This window comes from Lynx canadensis, chromosome E1 (assembly GCF_007474595.2).
Source record: "Lynx canadensis isolate LIC74 chromosome E1, mLynCan4.pri.v2, whole genome shotgun sequence".
NCBI classification, from domain to species: Eukaryota; Metazoa; Chordata; class Mammalia; order Carnivora; family Felidae; genus Lynx; species Lynx canadensis.
In genome coordinates this window covers 5247723-5266283 of record NC_044316.2, presented here as the reverse complement: position 1 = coordinate 5266283, position 18561 = coordinate 5247723, and the positions used below count along the sequence as shown (strand labels likewise).

The window sequence follows — 18561 nt, the reverse complement described above, 5'->3', positions numbered from 1 at the left end:
GGCCAAGTCCAGGTTGGCTCCACTGATCTCCCCATCCCCTTAGCGCCCCAAAGTCGTACGAGGCTGTCCTCTCCATCCCCCATAGTAACGAGACAGTCCTGTCACCTTGGGGTGGGGAGTAGAGGGGGGCGGGCGATCTGAGAAAGAAGAATCCCACTTCCCACCAGGGGCTGAGGTTGACCGGAACTTTCTCAGAGTTCAGGTACATGGCCCAGGTTGGCCGGCTTCGCCCGCAGCCCGAAACGGGCTCTGAGCTGCCTGAGCTCCCGAGACCTCTCTCCGCACAAGAGTCTTTCTTGACAGAGTGGCCATAATGGAGGGGGCCCCTCTGTACCCAGCCGGGGAAGCGAACTCCCAGCCTCCGGCCACGCTGAGCCCGGAGAGCTGGGTCGGCCCCAGACAGGAGGACAGAGCCAGACGGGCCTGGTGAAAAGCCTGGGTGCTAGAACCACAGCCTTTGGCTCAGCTCGCCACCGGATGACCAGACTGCCAGGCTGAGTGACCGACTCCCTACTAATTTTATAGAGAAGCCCTTTATGGGGTCTCTGTGGCACGCAGCTCCGTGACGAGCCCCTGCGCGTTGGCTCCTACGTCCATCCGAGCAACCGCGTCTTCCTGGTCCGGGGACGCCACAGAGAAGAGAAAGACAGACCCCTTGCCTACGCAGAGCTTACGTCCTGACAGGGACAAAGACAGCGAACCATCGAAGCCACAAATACATGATGCTGGATGGCCTAAGTGCCTGGAAGAAAAAGGTAGGGGATGGGCGCAGATGGGGAAGTCAGGGAGGGCCGTGCCGTCTGGGCCTCAGCCGTCACCGCCCAAAGATCTGGTGACGGAAAGCTTCCGGCCAGAGACACAAAACAGGGAAAGACCCCCAAGGCCAGCACCCACTCGACATGGGGAGGGACGGGGTCTGGGTTCCGGCGGGAGGCACAGGGGGTCACAGGAGCAGCGAGGGGCCAGGCCGTGCAGGGCTGTGACAAAGCGCCCCTCGGCCAGCCGCCCAGGCTTCATTCCCAGTCTCCACGACGCTTATGCAGTCGCGTCCCCCGGCTCCCTTCGTCTGCCATCACAGCGCACAGCTTTGACAACAGGCAGGATGACCGATTGCTCATTTCCCCCAGCTGATGCCACTCTTGGTCAGGGGAGGTGGGAAATCCAAACTTTGGAACCCCAACACGTGGTGTCACCGGCTTCCGTGAGGGGCAGGTTCCCCGCGCTCTCCCAGCTGCCCCCAGACGGGCTCAGGGGACCTTCAGCTACGGACGCAGCACATTTCGCGAAGCCTGGCGCTCGCTGACCCCCCAATCAATTCTGGTATTTGTGCTCATCCCTGCCGCTGCCCAGGTGTCCCCGTCAGAGCTGCAGACCGGCCCCTCCCCCTCTCAGTGCACCTGCTCCTCACTCCCTCCTGCCGTGGGGAGGACGTGTCCCTGCAGCCCGCTAGCCTGGGCCAGCGGGGCTCGAACCTGTGGGTCTTGAGATGCACCCACGCTCCACAGCCCTCAAGACGTTCCCCTCGCCTGCCCATCTCCCCCCGCCCCACCCCCCAGACCAATTAATCCAGAATCTCTGCGGTGAGGGCCAAGCAGTGGTATTTTCAAAACGGTGCACAGGATTCCACCGTGCGGCCAGGGCTGAGGCTCGCTGTTGCTGAAGGGATCTTCTTCAGCCTTAGTGTGCTTACACATCGTCTGAAGGGCTCGGTAAAGCGCAGATCCTGATTCAGTAGGAAAGGGCCCAAGCTTCTGCACTTCTAACAAACTCCCATGGGAGGGGGTTGCGGCTGCTGCATGGACCACACAGTGCAGGGCAAAGGCCTGGGGGCACAGCCAGATCTGTGGCGGGAGGGATGGAAACGGGCTTCACCGATTTTCTACGTCCAGAGTCACCCTCCGTTATGAATCTCCCTTTAAAGTCAGGGAGGAATTCTTTTTTTTTTTTAATGCTTCTTTATTTTTAAGAGAGAGACAGAACACAAGCTGGAGAGACGCAGAGAGAGGGGGGAGGCACAGAATCCGAAGCAGGCTCCAGGCTCCGAGACATCAGCACAGAGCCCGATGCGGGGCTCGAACCCACGAACCGTGAGATCGTGACCTGAGCCGAAGTCGGACGCTTCACCGACTGAGCCACCCAGGCGCCCCTCGTCGGGAAGGGACTTCTGAAAGACTTAGTTATTAAAAGATTCTTACAGAAGGAAAGAGGGATTTTCTAGTGTGGGAATAGGGGGCCCTATACTTAAGAAACGTTACAGGCCCACCCTCTATTATCAAGTATCTACTGGAATTAAAAGAACTTAGAGGTGCCTGGCTGGCTTATTCAGTGGGGCATGGGAGTCTTGATCTCGGAGTTTTGAGTTCGAGCCTCACGTTGGGTGCAGAGATCACTTAAAAATAAAATCTTTTAAAGAAAATAAATAAGGGTGGTTCAGTCGGTGAAGCGTCCGACTCTCTGTTTCAGCTCAGGTAATGATCTCACAGTTTCATGGGTTCGAGTCCCGCATCGGGCTCTGTGCTGGCAGTGTGGAGCCTGCTTGGGATTCTCTCTCTTCTTCCCTCCCTCGCTCACGCCGTCTCTGTCTCTCTCTCTCTCTCACACAATAAATAAACTTTAAAAGATAAAAATAAGAACTTAAAAGTATCTAATAGAGGACCCGGCGCATAGTAGGTGCTCAGGAAATGGTACCTTGGCTACTCATGCTCTCATTGTATTATTATTAACGCAGGGTACTCCATTTCCTAACCCAACCAAGTACATTCTCTTGGCATCCAAAACCCTGACTGAGTCCCACAAAGCCCTACAAATCTTTTGCCCTGAGAGGATGAGCCACAGGCAAGGGCCAAACACAGGAACCTTCATCTGGGTCCAGGGACCTTCATCTCAGACACAGTCCCATGGACCCCGCCTGGTCTAAGAACACCAATGTCTTTGTTACTCACATTTTGTTTTTCTAATTTGCCACAAGCTGTGGATATACTTTCGCAGCCCAGTCGCGGCTAATATGGAGTGCGTGCTACCCGTCAAGACCGGTTTAAAAAGTATTCTATTTGGTTGAACTCATTATATCCTTAAAACAACTCTGGGCAGCAGGGGCTGTTCGCCTCAAGGGGCAGACAAGGAAACCTGGAAAGGCAAACAACCTGCCAAGGTCACGTACGTAGTAAGTCATAGGGCCAGACGGCAAACAGGGGGGTGTATTTCAGACCCCATGCCTTCCCAGCGCTTCTCAAACTTTACTTGCTAAGTGGTTTCATTAACATGCAGGCTCTCCTGGGGCACCTGGGTGGCTCAGTCGGTTGAGCATCCGACTTCGGCTCAAGTCATGATCTCACAGTTCTGGGTTCGAGCCCCGCATCGGGCTCTGTGCTGATGGCTCGGAGCCTGGAGCCTGCTTCGGATTCTGTGTCTCCCTCTCTCTCTGCCCCTCCCCTGCTCGCACGCGCTCTCTCTCTCTCTCTCTCTCTCTCTCTCTCTCTCTCAAAAATAAATAAACACTTGATAATAAAAAATGCAGATTCTCCTTCAGCAGGCAATCGGGAGCCTGCGACGCTGCATTTGCACCAAACCCCCCTGGCCATGCTGACACAGCTGGCCCACGGACCTCGCTTCGAGTAGCAAAACTGCTCACACGCTCTGATACGTCCACCACCGTACTCTTCCGATCAGTGGTTTGTTGATTCGACAGTGGCAAAAATCACAGGAAATCTCCGCTTGGAACACTTCGGTAAAATTCTGTTTCAACTCCTACTCAAACTGTACTATTCTGTGGCCAAGGATATCATCAGTCATTTTGGAAAAGCGGTGTGTCCATTATAAGCTACCGGCATCGAGGGTCATGAAATTGCTTTCGAATTTAAGTGTTACCGCTACCGAGAGTAGCGGTTCCATGCCTGGACCAGGGAAACAATTCCCATCTCTCAAGGCCAAGTGAAGAGTTCCACTTTGAAAAATACAGGGTGGGATTTCTCCAAACACACAAGGGGATCCCCCAACTGTAAGCTTTCCACCTGGGATTAGCGGGAGAGGATATACGCAGAAACCAGAAGAAAATGACCAATCTTCCCTGCCCGGCAAAACGCATTTAAGAGGAAAGCGGGACCATCCACTTAATCAGTCTGGACTCAGTGGCTGGGAACAAGCAGGCCGCTGAATGAGACAGAGGAAATCAGAGTGGGGAGAGGTAAACTTCCAGGGATGTTCTGGATACTGGCGTGACCCGAAGTTCCAGGATGGCAAACGAGGTCCTGGAGAAACCTGACCTCAAACCATGAGTCTTCGGGGAAACAAAAATACCCTCCTCAAAGCTAGACGTGATACCAAGGTTAGATTAAACAGCGATCGGTGAAGAGAAGGCTTGGTTAGAACTGTACCTTTAGGCAATTCCCACCACCCAGCGATTCTCGAACTTTGCTCCACGATCGAATCACCCGACAAGACGTCAACACTCAGCGTCTGGCCTCTCACACTCCGGCCACACTCCCACGTCAATTATATCACAATCTCCGGGGGGTGGGACCCAGGTATCCCTCATCGTGAGAGCTCCCCAGGTAAAGCCAATGGGCAGCCAAGTTTGAGAACCAGTATCTTCACCTATAAAACAAGGAATCCATCCGGACCAATGGTCTCTTCACCCGATTTGCGTGTTAGAATCACCGCGGGAAGGATTTTGAAAGTAATGATGCCAGCAGCTTCCCTAAGGAATTCAGGTTAATTTGTGGGGCGTGGGCACCGGCATTTTTAAGAGCTTCTAGGTGATCCTAATATCCAGCTAGAACTACTGGTCCAGATGTTTTTGCCAAGATTCCTTCTACTGCCTACATTTTAAGCATCTACGATGAACATCAAGGCTAAAAATGCCATCTTAGACTTTTTGCAGAAGTAGAGTTCTCATCTTGACTTTTAAATCAGGGATTTCTAACTTTGCAAGGGTCCAAATCGTATTCAAAATGCTGGATGAATACATAGGTGTGTGTGCATATATATATATATACACATAATGAATAGTTCTGAAGGAGAACGTCCTTAACTTTCATCAGATTCTCAAAAGACCGAACTCTCTTACCTTAAAGACAAGGATGTGATTTCTGATTTAACAAACATAGCGAAGTTCAAGAATGAACGGAAAATAAACTGACCCGGGCAGCACATTTTGAATTTGCAACATACCTACTGCCCCCTAGCGCCTGTATATCTTTATTGCAGGCGAAGTTCAGACCGAACATCCCATCCTCTGGAAAGCCACAGGGGGAGAGACATCCAGATTTCTGATCCAAGTGTCAGCGTGGAAGCTGTGCTGCAGACCGGGGTCAGCGCGAGGCTGTCCGGTCATGATCACGATGAGAAATGACTTGCCCGGCTGCACTTGTAAAGAGACTATCCAACCAGATACTTCGGACTCATGAGCCCAGCTGGGTTCGTTAGGATTTCTGGGTTTCCTAGTCCTGACACTTGTTACCTATATGCCTTGGTTTGGAGCCCGGCTTTCTTTCTCCCCATGTGTCCTTGGGAAAATTACTGAACCTTTCTGTTCTTCAGACAAAATGGGGACAATAGAAGTACTTTTCAGACTGCTGTGAAGAATAAGAAAATACACGTAAAATGCTCAGCCTATCAGTTGGCTCAGAACAAGGCCCTTGAATAAATGTGAGTTATATGACTGTATCGGTGGTACTTTATTAGTAGTAACATCTTACTGACGGTGCGCACGTCACTAAATTTCATTGAGCTTCCTTCGTTGATCCATACGACAAGGAAAATACACCCCACTTAGTTTCCTTCATGGGGTTACAGCGATGACCGCCATGATACGGCAACTGTCACACATCCGGGGAATCTACCAGGCACAGGGAAAAGTCACCCCGTAATACAGACATAATCCCTACCCTCTGAGACTCCAGTAGTTGAAATCTCTACAAATGACCGTAGCAATTTCTCGTCACATACCTGGCATCCTGGACAAGGTAAACCTTCTCACCACGTGGGCAAGTGGGTGACCACACTCTACCATGCCCACCACAAGCTGCCTTTCAGGCAAGAGAAGATGCCGGCCGCTCACGCAATCACGGATGCCCTGGATCGCTGCTCTCCTCCAGTCCTGACGCGTCAGTCCCTCCCCAAGAGACGGTCCCAGGACGCATCCGCAAGCCCGCCTGCCCAGTAGAGTCTCCCACGGCACACATACTGCCACCTGCCCCACCGGGACAACACATCACCGAAACCTCTCACCAGCCCCCAGCAAAGACACAAGGCGATCAGCGCTCGCTTACCTGGAGTCTGCTTGGCCGTACGCACGGGGGTGTAGTGGTTTTTGGAGGACGATCTGACCGGTGTGTTCTCTTTGGGAGAGGTATTGATAGCTGAGATAGTTTCTCTTTCACAGTGTGCTATGGGGATTGGTCCCTGTTGTCTTAAGATGTCGGCCAGAGCCCTAAACAAGGAGGAGATCACACAGTGAGATTCAAGAAGCAGGTATACACAACCACAGAGGAAACTGGCTTGCTTTCACGGGCCCTTTGATGCACAGAGTTATGGGAGGAGACAAAAACACAGTATCCGGTCCTCAGTAGTCCGAGCTGTGTCTGCTGCTGGTCCCGGGGGGACCCCTAACCCTAACCCTAACCGTAACCTTAACCCTAACCCACGTAGAGGTCACCATGCCTGGGCGGTATCGGCACTAAAAGGCAGTGATTATGGTTTCCGTCTTTATTTCCCATGAGCCCTTTCAGACTACCAGCTCCCCAAACACCCCCTTATGCCAGGCAGATATCTGTACCCCCGGTCAGTATGATGCCACCGCAGGAAAGGGCTGGCATCAGTGGCCTCGTCTGTAGGAGCAGGCTATGCATAACAGGGGCACAATCGCCCCGCTGAAACAGACACACTGGCTAGCACGGACTTTATGCTGGTGACCCAGCACATAGCTCCCGCCATCTGAAAAAGGGGTGACTTAACTGTAAAGACGGGCCGTGTAGGTAACAGGGTAAGTATCAGACCACACGAGCCGTGCAGACCAGGATCACAACGGGAGTCCAGAGGAGGCAACGATTACACACACACACAGGAAAATACACAAACACAGAGAGGAAGAAACGGGGATACACAACTCCCCTTCCGCAGGAGACCCCGCCACCCCGAGACAGCAGCTTTTATCCACTCAAAACATCCCTCGGACGACCGAATGCGCGTTTATGGAGGACCCAGCGCGCGTCAGTTGCTGCCGAGACACAGGTAAATAGGACACAGTCCCTGTCGCCTAACGGCTCACAATTTAGGGGAAATCGCTCCCCCACCTGGTTTCAAACAGGACTGGCTCTGTGGGTGTGCTGTGTGGCATGTGGCCGTGACCACTACTGACGGAAAACAGAGAGAGGCAGGGATGGATCGTCTGCGGACGCAAAGGTGAGCGTGGATACGTTTCAAGAGACCACCACGTAGAGAATGCGATTTTAGGGCCACGTCCCCAGTTCTGAGTGCATCCCTGTTTCGTACAAGCCAGGCAAAGGCTTTTCCGTCCACCCGGGGTGTCCCTGGGGCCTCCAGGCCTCCCCCGGCCCACCCCAGTCCTCCCCAAGGCTTCATTCACACTGGGCCTCCAGAGCCCGGCACTCCGATCCCTTGCAAAGTGACAACCACGTCAGTCTAAAGCTGTGTCCCAGCGTGAACTGCTGTCTTCCATTATGCCGCCTCTGACATGCTGAACCTTCCGAGGAAAAGAGCATCAACGTGGCAATCTTATCATTTACTGGCGTTTATGTAGCAATTTCAGATGTTCCAAACGCCTGCCCCTGGCTGGCGTTCTCTTCTCTCAGGCTGTAAAGGGAGGAGCAGACACGTGTCACTGCCCTCGTTCGCTTGGGTGGACCAAGCAGAGGGAGAACACAGAGGCTCATTCGCCTGGTGAAGGAAGTTCAGGCCGACCCGGGGTCTGGGTCAGGGACCTGAGATTCAGGGTGTGGGGAGAAGCAGCAAGCACCACCCTAAAAGGTCAAGAGATTTGCGTTCTAATCCCAGATGAGCTCTTAAAACTTCCAGCAGATCTGCTGACCTCTAAAACCAACATTTAATCTTTTCCCCCCCATTTGGAAAACAAAAGGGTTTAAAGGAACATGGCCCTTCTAATTAGACCCCTTCTCATTCCAAAATGTTATATTTTCGGTATGTTTATAACCACACATCCACGCAGGTCCTCTCGATTCCTTCATTGCTCTGGTTATCAGAGACACTTTCCTACCACGTTGCCATGGTAAGGAAACCCTGGGCTAGGGGCGCTTGGGTGGCTCAGTCAGTTGAGCATCCAACTTCGGCTCAGGTCATGGTCTCAGGGTTCGTGGGTTCGAGCCCCGTGTCGGGCTCTGTGCTGACGGCTCGGAGCCTGGAGCCTGCTTTGGATTCTGTGTCTCCCTCTCTCTCTGCCCCTCCCCCGCTTGCACTCTCTCTCTCAAAATAAATAAATAAATAAATAAATAAAACATTTGTTAAAAAATTTAAGGATGAATTTTAAGGTAGGTGAGTTACATTTACATAAAGCTGCTATCCCTCCCTCCCCCCAACAAAAGTATATTATTTTTCGGTTTCTTGCCTCTCGAGTATTTACAAAGACTCCCAATTCTCTGGTGCCTGGGAAGGAGAATGGAGACTTGTGGTTAAGTCCACTGCTCTCGGGAGGCCAAAGACTGAGCCTACATCCGTGTTTCTCCACGGTGATTTTGTCCCCTGGCGGGGGGTTGGCGGAGGGGGCATCTGGCAACGTCCCGAGATGTTTGTGGCAATCACGACTGGGGAGGCAAGTGTTACTGGCCTCTAGTGAGCAGAGGCCAAGGGTGCTGCTGAAATTCTGTGCTATACAGGACAGCCTCCCGCGACAAAGAACTCTCTGGCCCAAGATGTCAACAGTGGTGAGACTGAGACATCCTGACCTACCTCTAGGCAACACTAGAAGGAAGGGAGTCTTGGATTAAGGGCCCAGTGCCATCCAGCCCCCCCCCGATGTCTACTGAACAGCCCGTACCAGGGGTCAGACACCGGGCTGGGCTCAGTGAAAGGAATGTCCCCGAGGAGTGGGCCCGTCCGCTGGGGTCATCGCTGTGTCCTTAGGCCTTGGCGCACTTCCCAGCCATGTGACATACACAGGGGAAGAACTAAAGCTCGGCCCGGTTTCTTTCTGCCTCTGCAGGGCATTCGGCTCCTATCACTCTGGTCCACACTGACAGCGTTAACGGCAGCTGATTCACTCCGGGGCTCGTCGGCAAAGAGACGAGAGCTGCGAACGGAGCGCCCCTCTCGCAGGACAGGGAGTCTCTCGGTGCCCGTCTCCCGAGAAGCCCTTCGAGACGCAGCCTCTGAGGACGGAGCGGGGAGGGAAGACACCTTTGTGAAGACCACCGGGCTTGGTGGAGACCAGTGTGCTTGGGTCTGACTTGCGGCTGGAGAATGACTGTTAACTGGGGCACAGCCAGGCCGTCTCCTCCTGAGGGTGACGTCTTGTCCAGTATCCTTTCCAGATGCCCGGTGGGCTGGGCGGAGCTGGGCAGCATGGCCGAAGAGAGGGACGTGCAGAGGAGGTGTCCCTGAAGAGGCGGGCTCTCTGGGGGCAGGCTTCCGCCCTGCACGGTCCCAACGAAGGGTGTGGTGGCCAGGGCCACGCTCCTGGTCCCCCACTCTGTGGCTTCCCGGACCGCCGGACACCCTTCTCCAAGTCCCCATCCCTCCCCAGTGCCCTCTGGCAAGGGGAACGGGTGCCCTAATTCCCAGGAGGTGTCCTTAGGAGCAGTCCCCCTCCGGCAGCTCCCCTGCCCCACTCACACCCCCCCTCCCTCCGCCCCTCGGCTCCTGACCTCCCTCCTCGCTCCTGTTCTTCTGTTCCTCTCCCTCTTCCATCCCCTTCTCCCCAGGGCGCTTGATAAATATTATTCTAATTCTGCAATGTGCGATGCCAGGCTCACCTAATTAATCTGGATGTGCCCCAGGAAATGGGTTAGGGCCTGAGCTATTTTCCAACCGCGGGAAAGAAAATCGGTCACTGAGGAACAGGGAGGCGGGGTCTGTGAAAGAGTGGGCGCCAGCTCCAGGCCTGAGAGAGGGGCGGAAGGGAGGAGAGGACAGAGGGGGACAGGCGGACGGTGAGTGGGCCCACGGAGAGGAGAGGCGGGGAGAGGCACAGGGGGAACGGGAGACAGGACGCAGGAGAAAGGGACGCAGGGAAGCGACAGAACGGGCAGGGACAAAGGTCGAGGGACCAAAGGGGCAGTGAGGAACAGAGAGAAATTCAGAGAAAGCACAGGGCTCAGAAGGTGGTGGGGGGAGGGGGGTCAGAGGGCGCACTCAGAGTGGGGGGGGGGGGCGGTGAGAGCAGACAGCAGGACAGAGAGCCGGGCAAGCGAGGGCACAGGGGGCTTTCCAGCCAACAGCCAACCCCACCGGCCCTCCCTGGTCCTCGGCTAGCATCTCATTTAAAGACCCGAAGAATCTTGGGGCGGCCGGCTGGCTCCGTTGTTGGAACCTGCAATTCTGATCTCAGAGTCGTGAGTTCGAGCCCCAGGTCAGGCATAGAGTTTACTTCATTAAAATCATCATTGGGGCGCCTGGGTGGCGCAGTCGGTTAAGCGTCCGACTTCAGCCAGGTCACGATCTCGCGGTCCGTGAGTTCGAGCCCCGCGTCAGACTCTGGGCTGATGGCTCGGAGCCTGGAGCCTGTTTCCGACTCTGTGTCTCCCTCTCTCTCTGCCCCTCCCCCGTTCATGCTCTGTCTCTCTCTGTCGCAAAAATAAATAAACGTTGAAAAAAAAAAATTAAAAAAAAAATCATCATCACCAACATCATCATCATTTTTAAATAACTCGAAGAAGCTTGCTAACAGCCCTGTTCCTCTCATCCTCCCCTCCCCCACTTCTGCCACACTATCAAAAGCATGCTTTTTTGCCCCAGTTGCCTTGGTCCACCCCTCCCTTTGGCACATGAATTCCCTGGCTTTTGCAGATGCGTGGCGAGCAGGGGTGGGCAGGGGATTAATTGGGCAGCAAATCTGAGCAGGAAGAGCAGTCATCCTGGGCATTCGACCCTTGTGGGTGCCCTGCCACCCCAATTTCTAACAAGAAACCGAGGCTCCGAGTGATTCGAGGACTAGCACGTGACGGAGCAGAAATTTAAATCCAGGGCCCGTGACTCGTGTCTGGGTGTCCTTTCGCTCCCGGGACTGCTGCCCGCATACACCTCCCGTCCCTGTGCACGGGCACGGTCAACTTGCACGAGTCCTTCTGGTTTCCCCAGCCGGGTCCGCCAACTGAGCAAACGCCAGTGAACATTTGGGCTTGGAGAGATGAGGGATTCAGTCGGTCGATGAGGGATTCAGGTCAAGACCAGTTATCTATGAAAACCTTGGTTCATGTTGTCAGCAACCCCCAAGGAAATGAAAGAGTGTCTGAACGTCCCTAAGTGCGGAGTGATCTGGACACAAGGGACCCAGCCCAACCAACACTTTTTGATATGCTGTCACCTGCTTTGAAGACATGAAATCCTTCTGAAATTGGCAAGTGACTCCTCTTAACCAGAGAAAGGTAGGGGCGCCTGGGGGGGCTCAGTCGGTTGAGCGTCCAACTTCGGCTCAGGTCACGATCTCGCGGTCTGTGAGTTCGAGCCCCGCGTCGGGCTCTGTGCTGACGGCTCGGAACCTGGAGCCTGCTTCAGATTCTGTGTCTCCCTCTCTCTCTGCCCCTCCCCCATTCTCTCTCTCTCCTTCAAAAATAAACATTTTTTAAAAGATTTAAAAAAAGAGAGAGAGAAAGGTAAGACCTCCTTCATGACTTTCCTTCATCGTCTTGCCTGCTTAGGAAATTACACGGGAAATCGAAGACTTAGGAAACTGACCGCTCTCATTTACTGAACAATTACTACGTGCCAGATATCAATGCTGAACTCTTCCATGCATTATACCCTATAATCTTCAAAATGACGTTATCTGGTAGATGCTCTCGGTAGCCACAACCAGTATGATGAGAATACTAAGATTTTGCAAGGTCAGCTCTATTGCCCAAGGACACACAACCAATAAGGGGTAAATCCAGATTTCCAAGACAGGTAGGCAAAGCAGCAGAGGTGTGCAACCACCAAATTATCCATTCGTCCATTCGTTCATCCGCCCGTCCAACCATCTGTCCCTCCATCCACTCAGTCACATTTATTTTTCTACCTACTATCTCTCTCCCACGGTCTCTGAACACAGGGTTTTAGACAGTGATCCATCTTTGGTGGGGAGATCTGCCCAAACAGAACCCGGCTGCGCTCAGCTACCCAGTTCTATCGACCTCTGTGGGTCCTCGACACCAGCAAGCTTCGAACACTTTTTACACTGTTTTCAGCAGGCAACTGTTTTGGGCAACAAAATCTAAGCAGAACATCGACACAGACCCTTAGACCCTTAGACCCTTGCTCTGCATGAAGCCAGAGCCCTGCTCCATGAGACCCTTGGCTTCCGAAAGCAGGCAGTCCCTGGGCTTTGTGGAGTTTCTAAGTTTGAAAAGAAATGTAGGAAAAGAGTACCAAAAAAAAAAGACAAAACTATGGAACTTCTTCTCACAATCTCCCCTCATTGAACAGGTAGTAAAACCGAGGTTCCCCCCAAATTAAGTGGGGGGAACCTAGGGACCCTTAGTTCACCTGGGAAGTCTGTTTGATCTCCATTAATACTTTCCATACGAACCCCACGAACAGCACTGCTCACTGAGATAGAGCCGATGGAAACCAGCCTCTGTCCTCCGCCAGATCTCTGGATTTCTGAGCCACACAAAAGGGGAGAAGGTAAGTTCTCCCAGAGCCCAATAAGTTTTTCTGCGTCAAGGGCGAAGCAAGCTGGTTCGTTTAGACCCCTACACATGCCTTTCCTCTTTCTGGGAAGAACAGGGAGACATTTCTGCTGTTGGATAGGTATGATAAAAGGCCAAACACATCAACTGTTCCCTGAATAAGCTATTCTGGTTAATGTTATTCCTGAGGACTAATGAGAACACTGTTGATCTTGAGGATTTTCGAAATGACTTATTTTAAGAATGCAAGTTTCTTCCTTGAGAGGGGCCACCAGTCTAATCTTTAGGTCTCTCCAGAGAAGAAACGAAGCAAAATAAAGACGATTCTGGGAAACGAAGCTATTCACGTCAAAACTATGGGGCAAACCAGGAAAGGTTGGGTTTGGGTTTTGTTTTGTTTTGTTTTTTCTCTTTAAGTAAATCTCTGACAGTTACTTTCGTATTTCTCCTAGAAGTAGAATGCAGACATCCTACTCCAGTTAAAGTATTCTGGCTACTTGAGTCCCGGAGAAGGGAGGTTCATACTTGACCGTGACGGCCTGGGTGCAGCCCGTGTCCTCTCTCACCTCATGCCTGAGCCTATTCACTGGGCAGACGGGGTGTCTTTATTCTCTGAAAATATGCACTCCGGACAATCGGAGTGACTATATTTTTTAATAAACACGGACCAAGGAGAACGGCTTAATTTAGTTCTTAGTCCTGGTTCTCTCACAGTCCACTTGAAAAACACAGCTGCTGGCTTTGTGTGTGTACAAGACCGCTCTCCCCTCACAGAGAGGCTCCAAATGGGTGTGGAGATCTCCTTTGTTGTGGTAACAATGTTCGTGCACCTGCACTGAGCTGTTCGGCAGGTCTGAGCTGCCCGGGGCACAATCACAATCAGAATGCATCCTGGCCAATAAACAGTGCAGGACCCGGGCAGGGAAGGCTCAGCCCGCAGGCTCCGTGTTTTCCAGGCAAACGGGGTAAGGTCCTCTATCCAGATGGGCCCCTGTCCTGGGGCTGTGGCCTGGGGCCAGCCACGAGCTGGGCAGGGCCTAGAGGCGCATCCTATGGGGCCCCAGTTCACCCCTGAGAGCCTCACCTCCACACACTCCACTCCTTGCCTCCTGAGTCCTGTGAAAATTCACCCAGGCCTGGGAAGACTGGGTAGCAGCAACCCCAAGCCTAGGCTCTTCAGAAATATCTGGATTGTCCCGGAATGATCCAAAGACCTAGATGTGGCCAGCACAGCCACCATTTCGGACAGGGAAGACAGAAATGCTACTGAGATTGGTTACCAGAGCCACACGGGCCGCGGGGGGGGGGGGGGGGGGGGGGGCAGAGGAGTGAATAAATATGCCCGCCACCTCCTGTTCTCTTTTGTTAACTCGGTGTGGTTTGCTTGACTTGCTGTAGGCACAGACCTAAGTCCGGAGGGGGAAGCAAAACGCAGGTAGGATAGCCTAGTGGCTAAACGCGGGATTCTGGAGCCGGAGTGCAGGGCTGCTGGCCACCGGGCGCACCAGTGATCTCCCGTAGCTACTTCATGGCCTGTGGTCCTGCCTCCTCGTTCAAAAGATAAGGCTACAATAATAAGGCCAAAAATAATGTCTACCTCTTAGAGTTATCATGGAGATTAAATGAGTTAATATTTGTAGAGCACTTAGAACGGAACCTGGCAACCAGTAAGCACTCTATAAATATTTGATTAATAAATAAATCCAAATACAACCTCCCAGTGTCTGCACAGCCTCGGCCTATAGGACCACGACAAAAAAGTGGTGGGAGAGGGGCGTCCCGGAGGACTGAATCCCTGATGCCAGATGGGCAAAACTCCTCCCGTGGAGAGTGAACCCCATGGCATGTGACGGCCACGGGTCATCCTGGAAGGGACCACCCACATCCCCTATTTTCCACTCAGGCCTGACCGAGGACAGGAATGCGTCTGGTCACACACAGCAGCTTTCACTGCACCCTGAACTTGGATTCTGAGAGCCAAGTGCAAAGAGAGTGTCTGTGCGTTCGTCTCTGCAAGGCCATCACAAACTGTGCTTCTGCTAGCGAGCCGGGAAGCTTCGAGATAAAGTACTGCCACCGAAAAGCCAAGAGACTCCCGTCACGAACAAAACAAATCAGGATTCCAGCGGGGCATGAAAGGGCAAACGTATCAAACTCACCAGGGCAACATTTTCTGCAAAGTGATTCAGCTGGGTTTTTTCTTCATTCTTCCTACCTCCCTTTTTCTTCCTTTTCCTTCCTACCTTTCTTCTTTAAAAAAAAAAATTAGGGGCGCCTGGGTGGCACAGTCGGTTAAGCGTCCGACTTCAGCCAGGTCACGATCTCGCGGTCCGTGAGTTCGAGCCCCGCGTCAGGCTCTGGGCTGATGGCTCAGAGCCTGGAGCCTGTTTCCGATTCTGTGTCTCCCTCTCTCTCTGCCCCTCCCCCGTTCATGCTCTGTCTCTCTCTGTCCCAAAAATAAATAAACGTTGAAAAAAAAAAATTACAGGGGAGCACCCGGATGGCTCAGTCGGTTAAGCGTCTGAGTCTTGATTTCAGCTTAGGTCATAATCTCGCAGTTTGTGGGTTCAAGCCCCACGTCGGGCTCTGCGCTGGCAGCATGAAGCCTGCTTAGGATTCCCTCTCTCTCCCTCTCTCTCTCTGCCCCCCTTCTGCGCGCGCGCTCTCTCTCTCTCTCTCAATATAAATGTATATGCATATACACATATATATACATATACACGTATACATACACACACACGCACACACACACACACACACATATATATATGTGTGTGTGTGTGCGTGTGCGTGTGTGTGTGTGTGTGTAGGGTTAATGGGTGGCTTAGTTGGTTGAGCACCTGACTCTTGATTTCAGCTCAGGTCATGATCCCAGAGTGCTGGGATCGAGTACTGGGTGGCTTAGTTGGTTGAGCACCTGACTCTTGATTTCAGCTCAGGTCATGATCCCAGAGTGCTGGGATCGAGTACTGGGTGGCTTAGTTGGTTGAGCACCTGACTCTTGATTTCAGCTCAGGTCATGATCCCAGAGTGCTGGGATCGAGTACTGGGTGGCTTAGTTGGTTGAGCACCTGACTCTTGATTTCAGCTCAGGTCATGATCCCAGAGTGCTGGGATCGAGTACTGGGTGGCTTAGTTGGTTGAGCACCTGACTCTTGATTTCAGCTCAGGTCATGATCCCAGAGTGCTGGGATCGAGCCCTGTGTAGGTCTCCACACTGAGCATGGAGCCTTCTTGAGATTCATTCTCTCTCTCTCTCTCTCTCTCTCTCTCTCATTCGAAATAAATAAATTGTAAATCATAAACATCACTGTCATTTCCAAGCTCAAGTTTCTTCACATCAAGGCAAACATCAGAAGAGTGGGGCACACAGAAAGACCACCCACCATGCTCTCCATTTTAATTAATTAAGTCATTCATTCTTTCAACCACATCAGCTGAGGGCCTACCTTGTGCCAGGCACTACTCAAGCCACAAAATACAGGTGGGAACAAAAGAGGCAAACCCATGCGTCATCCTGACATCACAGCAGGGGAGTCCGGCCTAGCACTGGAGACCAACCAATTTCCCAAAAGGAATCTTTGGATTGAATGGAGTTTGAACGACTTGTATGTTGCTGTTGGAAATGTCACATTCGGTTTGGTTATAGAATTACAACCCCATTTCTTTCGGGTTTTAAGTGTAATTATTTATTTTGAGAGAGACAGAGACAGTGCAAGTCAGGGAGGCAGAGAGAGAGAGAGAGAGAGAGAGAGAGAGAGAGAGAATCACAAGCAGGTTCTGCACTGTCAGCTCAGAGCCCGACACAGGGCTCGAACTGATGAAACTGTGAGATCATGACCTGAGCCAAAACCAAAAGTCAGAGGCTTAACTGACCGAGCCACCCAGGTGCCCCAAATTACAACCCCATTTCAATGTGAGCCACATTCGTACAGGCACAAAGACTCGAACCCGTGTCCTGTGAGGAACAGATTTGTGACTAGGGATGTTTATCCAAGAAGCAGGAAAACCGAAGCGGGCCTTGACCGCCATCTTCAAAGGGAAGTCTTGCCGTCTTACAGAAGGGATACGGCAACGGCTTGTCCCCCTAGGTACGTCTCGTGCCAGAAAGCCACTGTTAGCTCCCCATCAGAATTACCAAGAATTGTGTCCTCTGAACCCATGGACTCCTCCAGGCACAGAGGGAGCCCAGCTCTCGACGCACTTGCAGAAGAGGAGGGGGACCTGGCCCCCAGAAGGAGAGGCACTAAAACACCTCTTAAGTCCCTCTCACCCAAGAGATTCTATGAGTTTAGGATGCTAAAACCAAGAAGTCACAGGAAGACATTTGCAGGTAGCATTCTCCTCTGAAGGGAGAGTACATTTTCCCCAGGGCTGTCTGCAACTCACAGTACAGATGTACTCTCTGCTTTCCGGAACTTTCACAGGTATGCTGAGATCAGAATGAGTCAGGGAAGAACTCACCTGCACCACCTAACAGGCCCCATCCCACAGCCAGGCTAACAGACCGGAGTGGGCGCTGGCTGAGGGACTCATACCCAAGGTCATGGGCACGGAAAGCAACACTGGTTGGGATTAGCCTGCCTCTTAGCTCCCAGGAAATGCTTCAAGGCACAGAAAGATGGAAGATGGCCCCAGAAGTGAAAGAATGGGGGCTATGCAGGTGCCCCTGGAGCACCACACATGCAGAGAAAGGTCAAAGTCCTTTCCTTTCCTGTAAGGGGCTGGGTACAGTCTAGGCACATCCCATCACATCCTGCATTAGACTGCAACGCTGTCTCCTCAATCCAAACTGTGGTGCTGGAGACAGTGATGTACGAGCAGGCTCCTTGGGCAGAAATGGGCAATTGAGAAAGCACAGAAGGAGCAGAGACAGAGCTCACGGTCTCTTGGAAGTGACAAAGCCACTTGTCCAAAGTCCACCTCCAGGTTCCTAATAAACCCCGGTGCCCAGCTGCTCACCCTGTGGCAAGAGGAAATGAGGTGAACCTTTTGGGTCGTGGCAGGACTCTCCACTCCCAAAGCTGAAAAAGAGAGAGTTTCCAGATGTTAAAAACTCCGGGAAAGACAGGAGAAAAGAAACAAGGAGGGGAAATCAGCAGGCATTCCCAGACGGAATTAAGAAGGGGCTTTGAAGCAGCCTGAGGTCAAGCATCACGGATTCCAGCAGGCTAATCCCAATCGAGGAAATAGACATGGAAATTACAAAAAAAAAAAAAAAAAAAATGCTCTAAAGGAAATGCATTTTTACTGCTTCCCGGGGCCATTGCAGGATTACAAACTAGGCTGGGAAACAGGAAACAGAAACCGTTCTTCAGACAGCTACATCATTGACTAGGTGAGAAAGATTTGTAATTAGCATGCCAATGGTCTACGGAAGAGCCTGCTGGAAAAATCTGTCCTTCCGCGTGGTGTACGGGCCCTGCACAATCTTCACCATTAATCAGTCTGTCGCAGGTTTTTGTCAGACAGAGGAAAGAACAACTTCGCCCAGGTCCGATTTGGATAATTTCTGAATCAGCAGAGTCTGAATCGATGCAGTTTAATGAAGTTAGAGCGGGATAAATTCAAGAAGGAGAACGAAAGGGAGAGAGCAAAGGAAGCAAAGGAACCTTCCCCCCCCCACCATCTTAACAGAAGTGAAGAGAGATCAAAAGAAGGAAAGAAGGAAGAAACAAGCAAGAGTGGACAAAGACACCCGCGGGAAGGAGAAGACACATTTTAATGATCAGACTTGAAAGAGGGAGAGAGACAGAAGCGA

General features: G+C 52.2%; 1 protein-coding gene across 3 annotated transcripts in view; it reads right to left on the bottom strand.

The window, feature by feature from the left end:
* The window catches only part of SHISA6 (shisa family member 6), a 278102-nt gene that overhangs the window by 246923 nt on the left and 12618 nt on the right, over positions 1-18561 (bottom strand). For all 3 annotated transcript variants that reach the window (XM_030296725.1, XM_030296726.1, XM_030296727.1), the window contains exon 2: positions 6270-6430. In XM_030296725.1, the coding sequence (XP_030152585.1) occupies positions 6270-6430 (161 nt within the window). The remainder of the gene's footprint in view (positions 1-6269; positions 6431-18561) is intronic.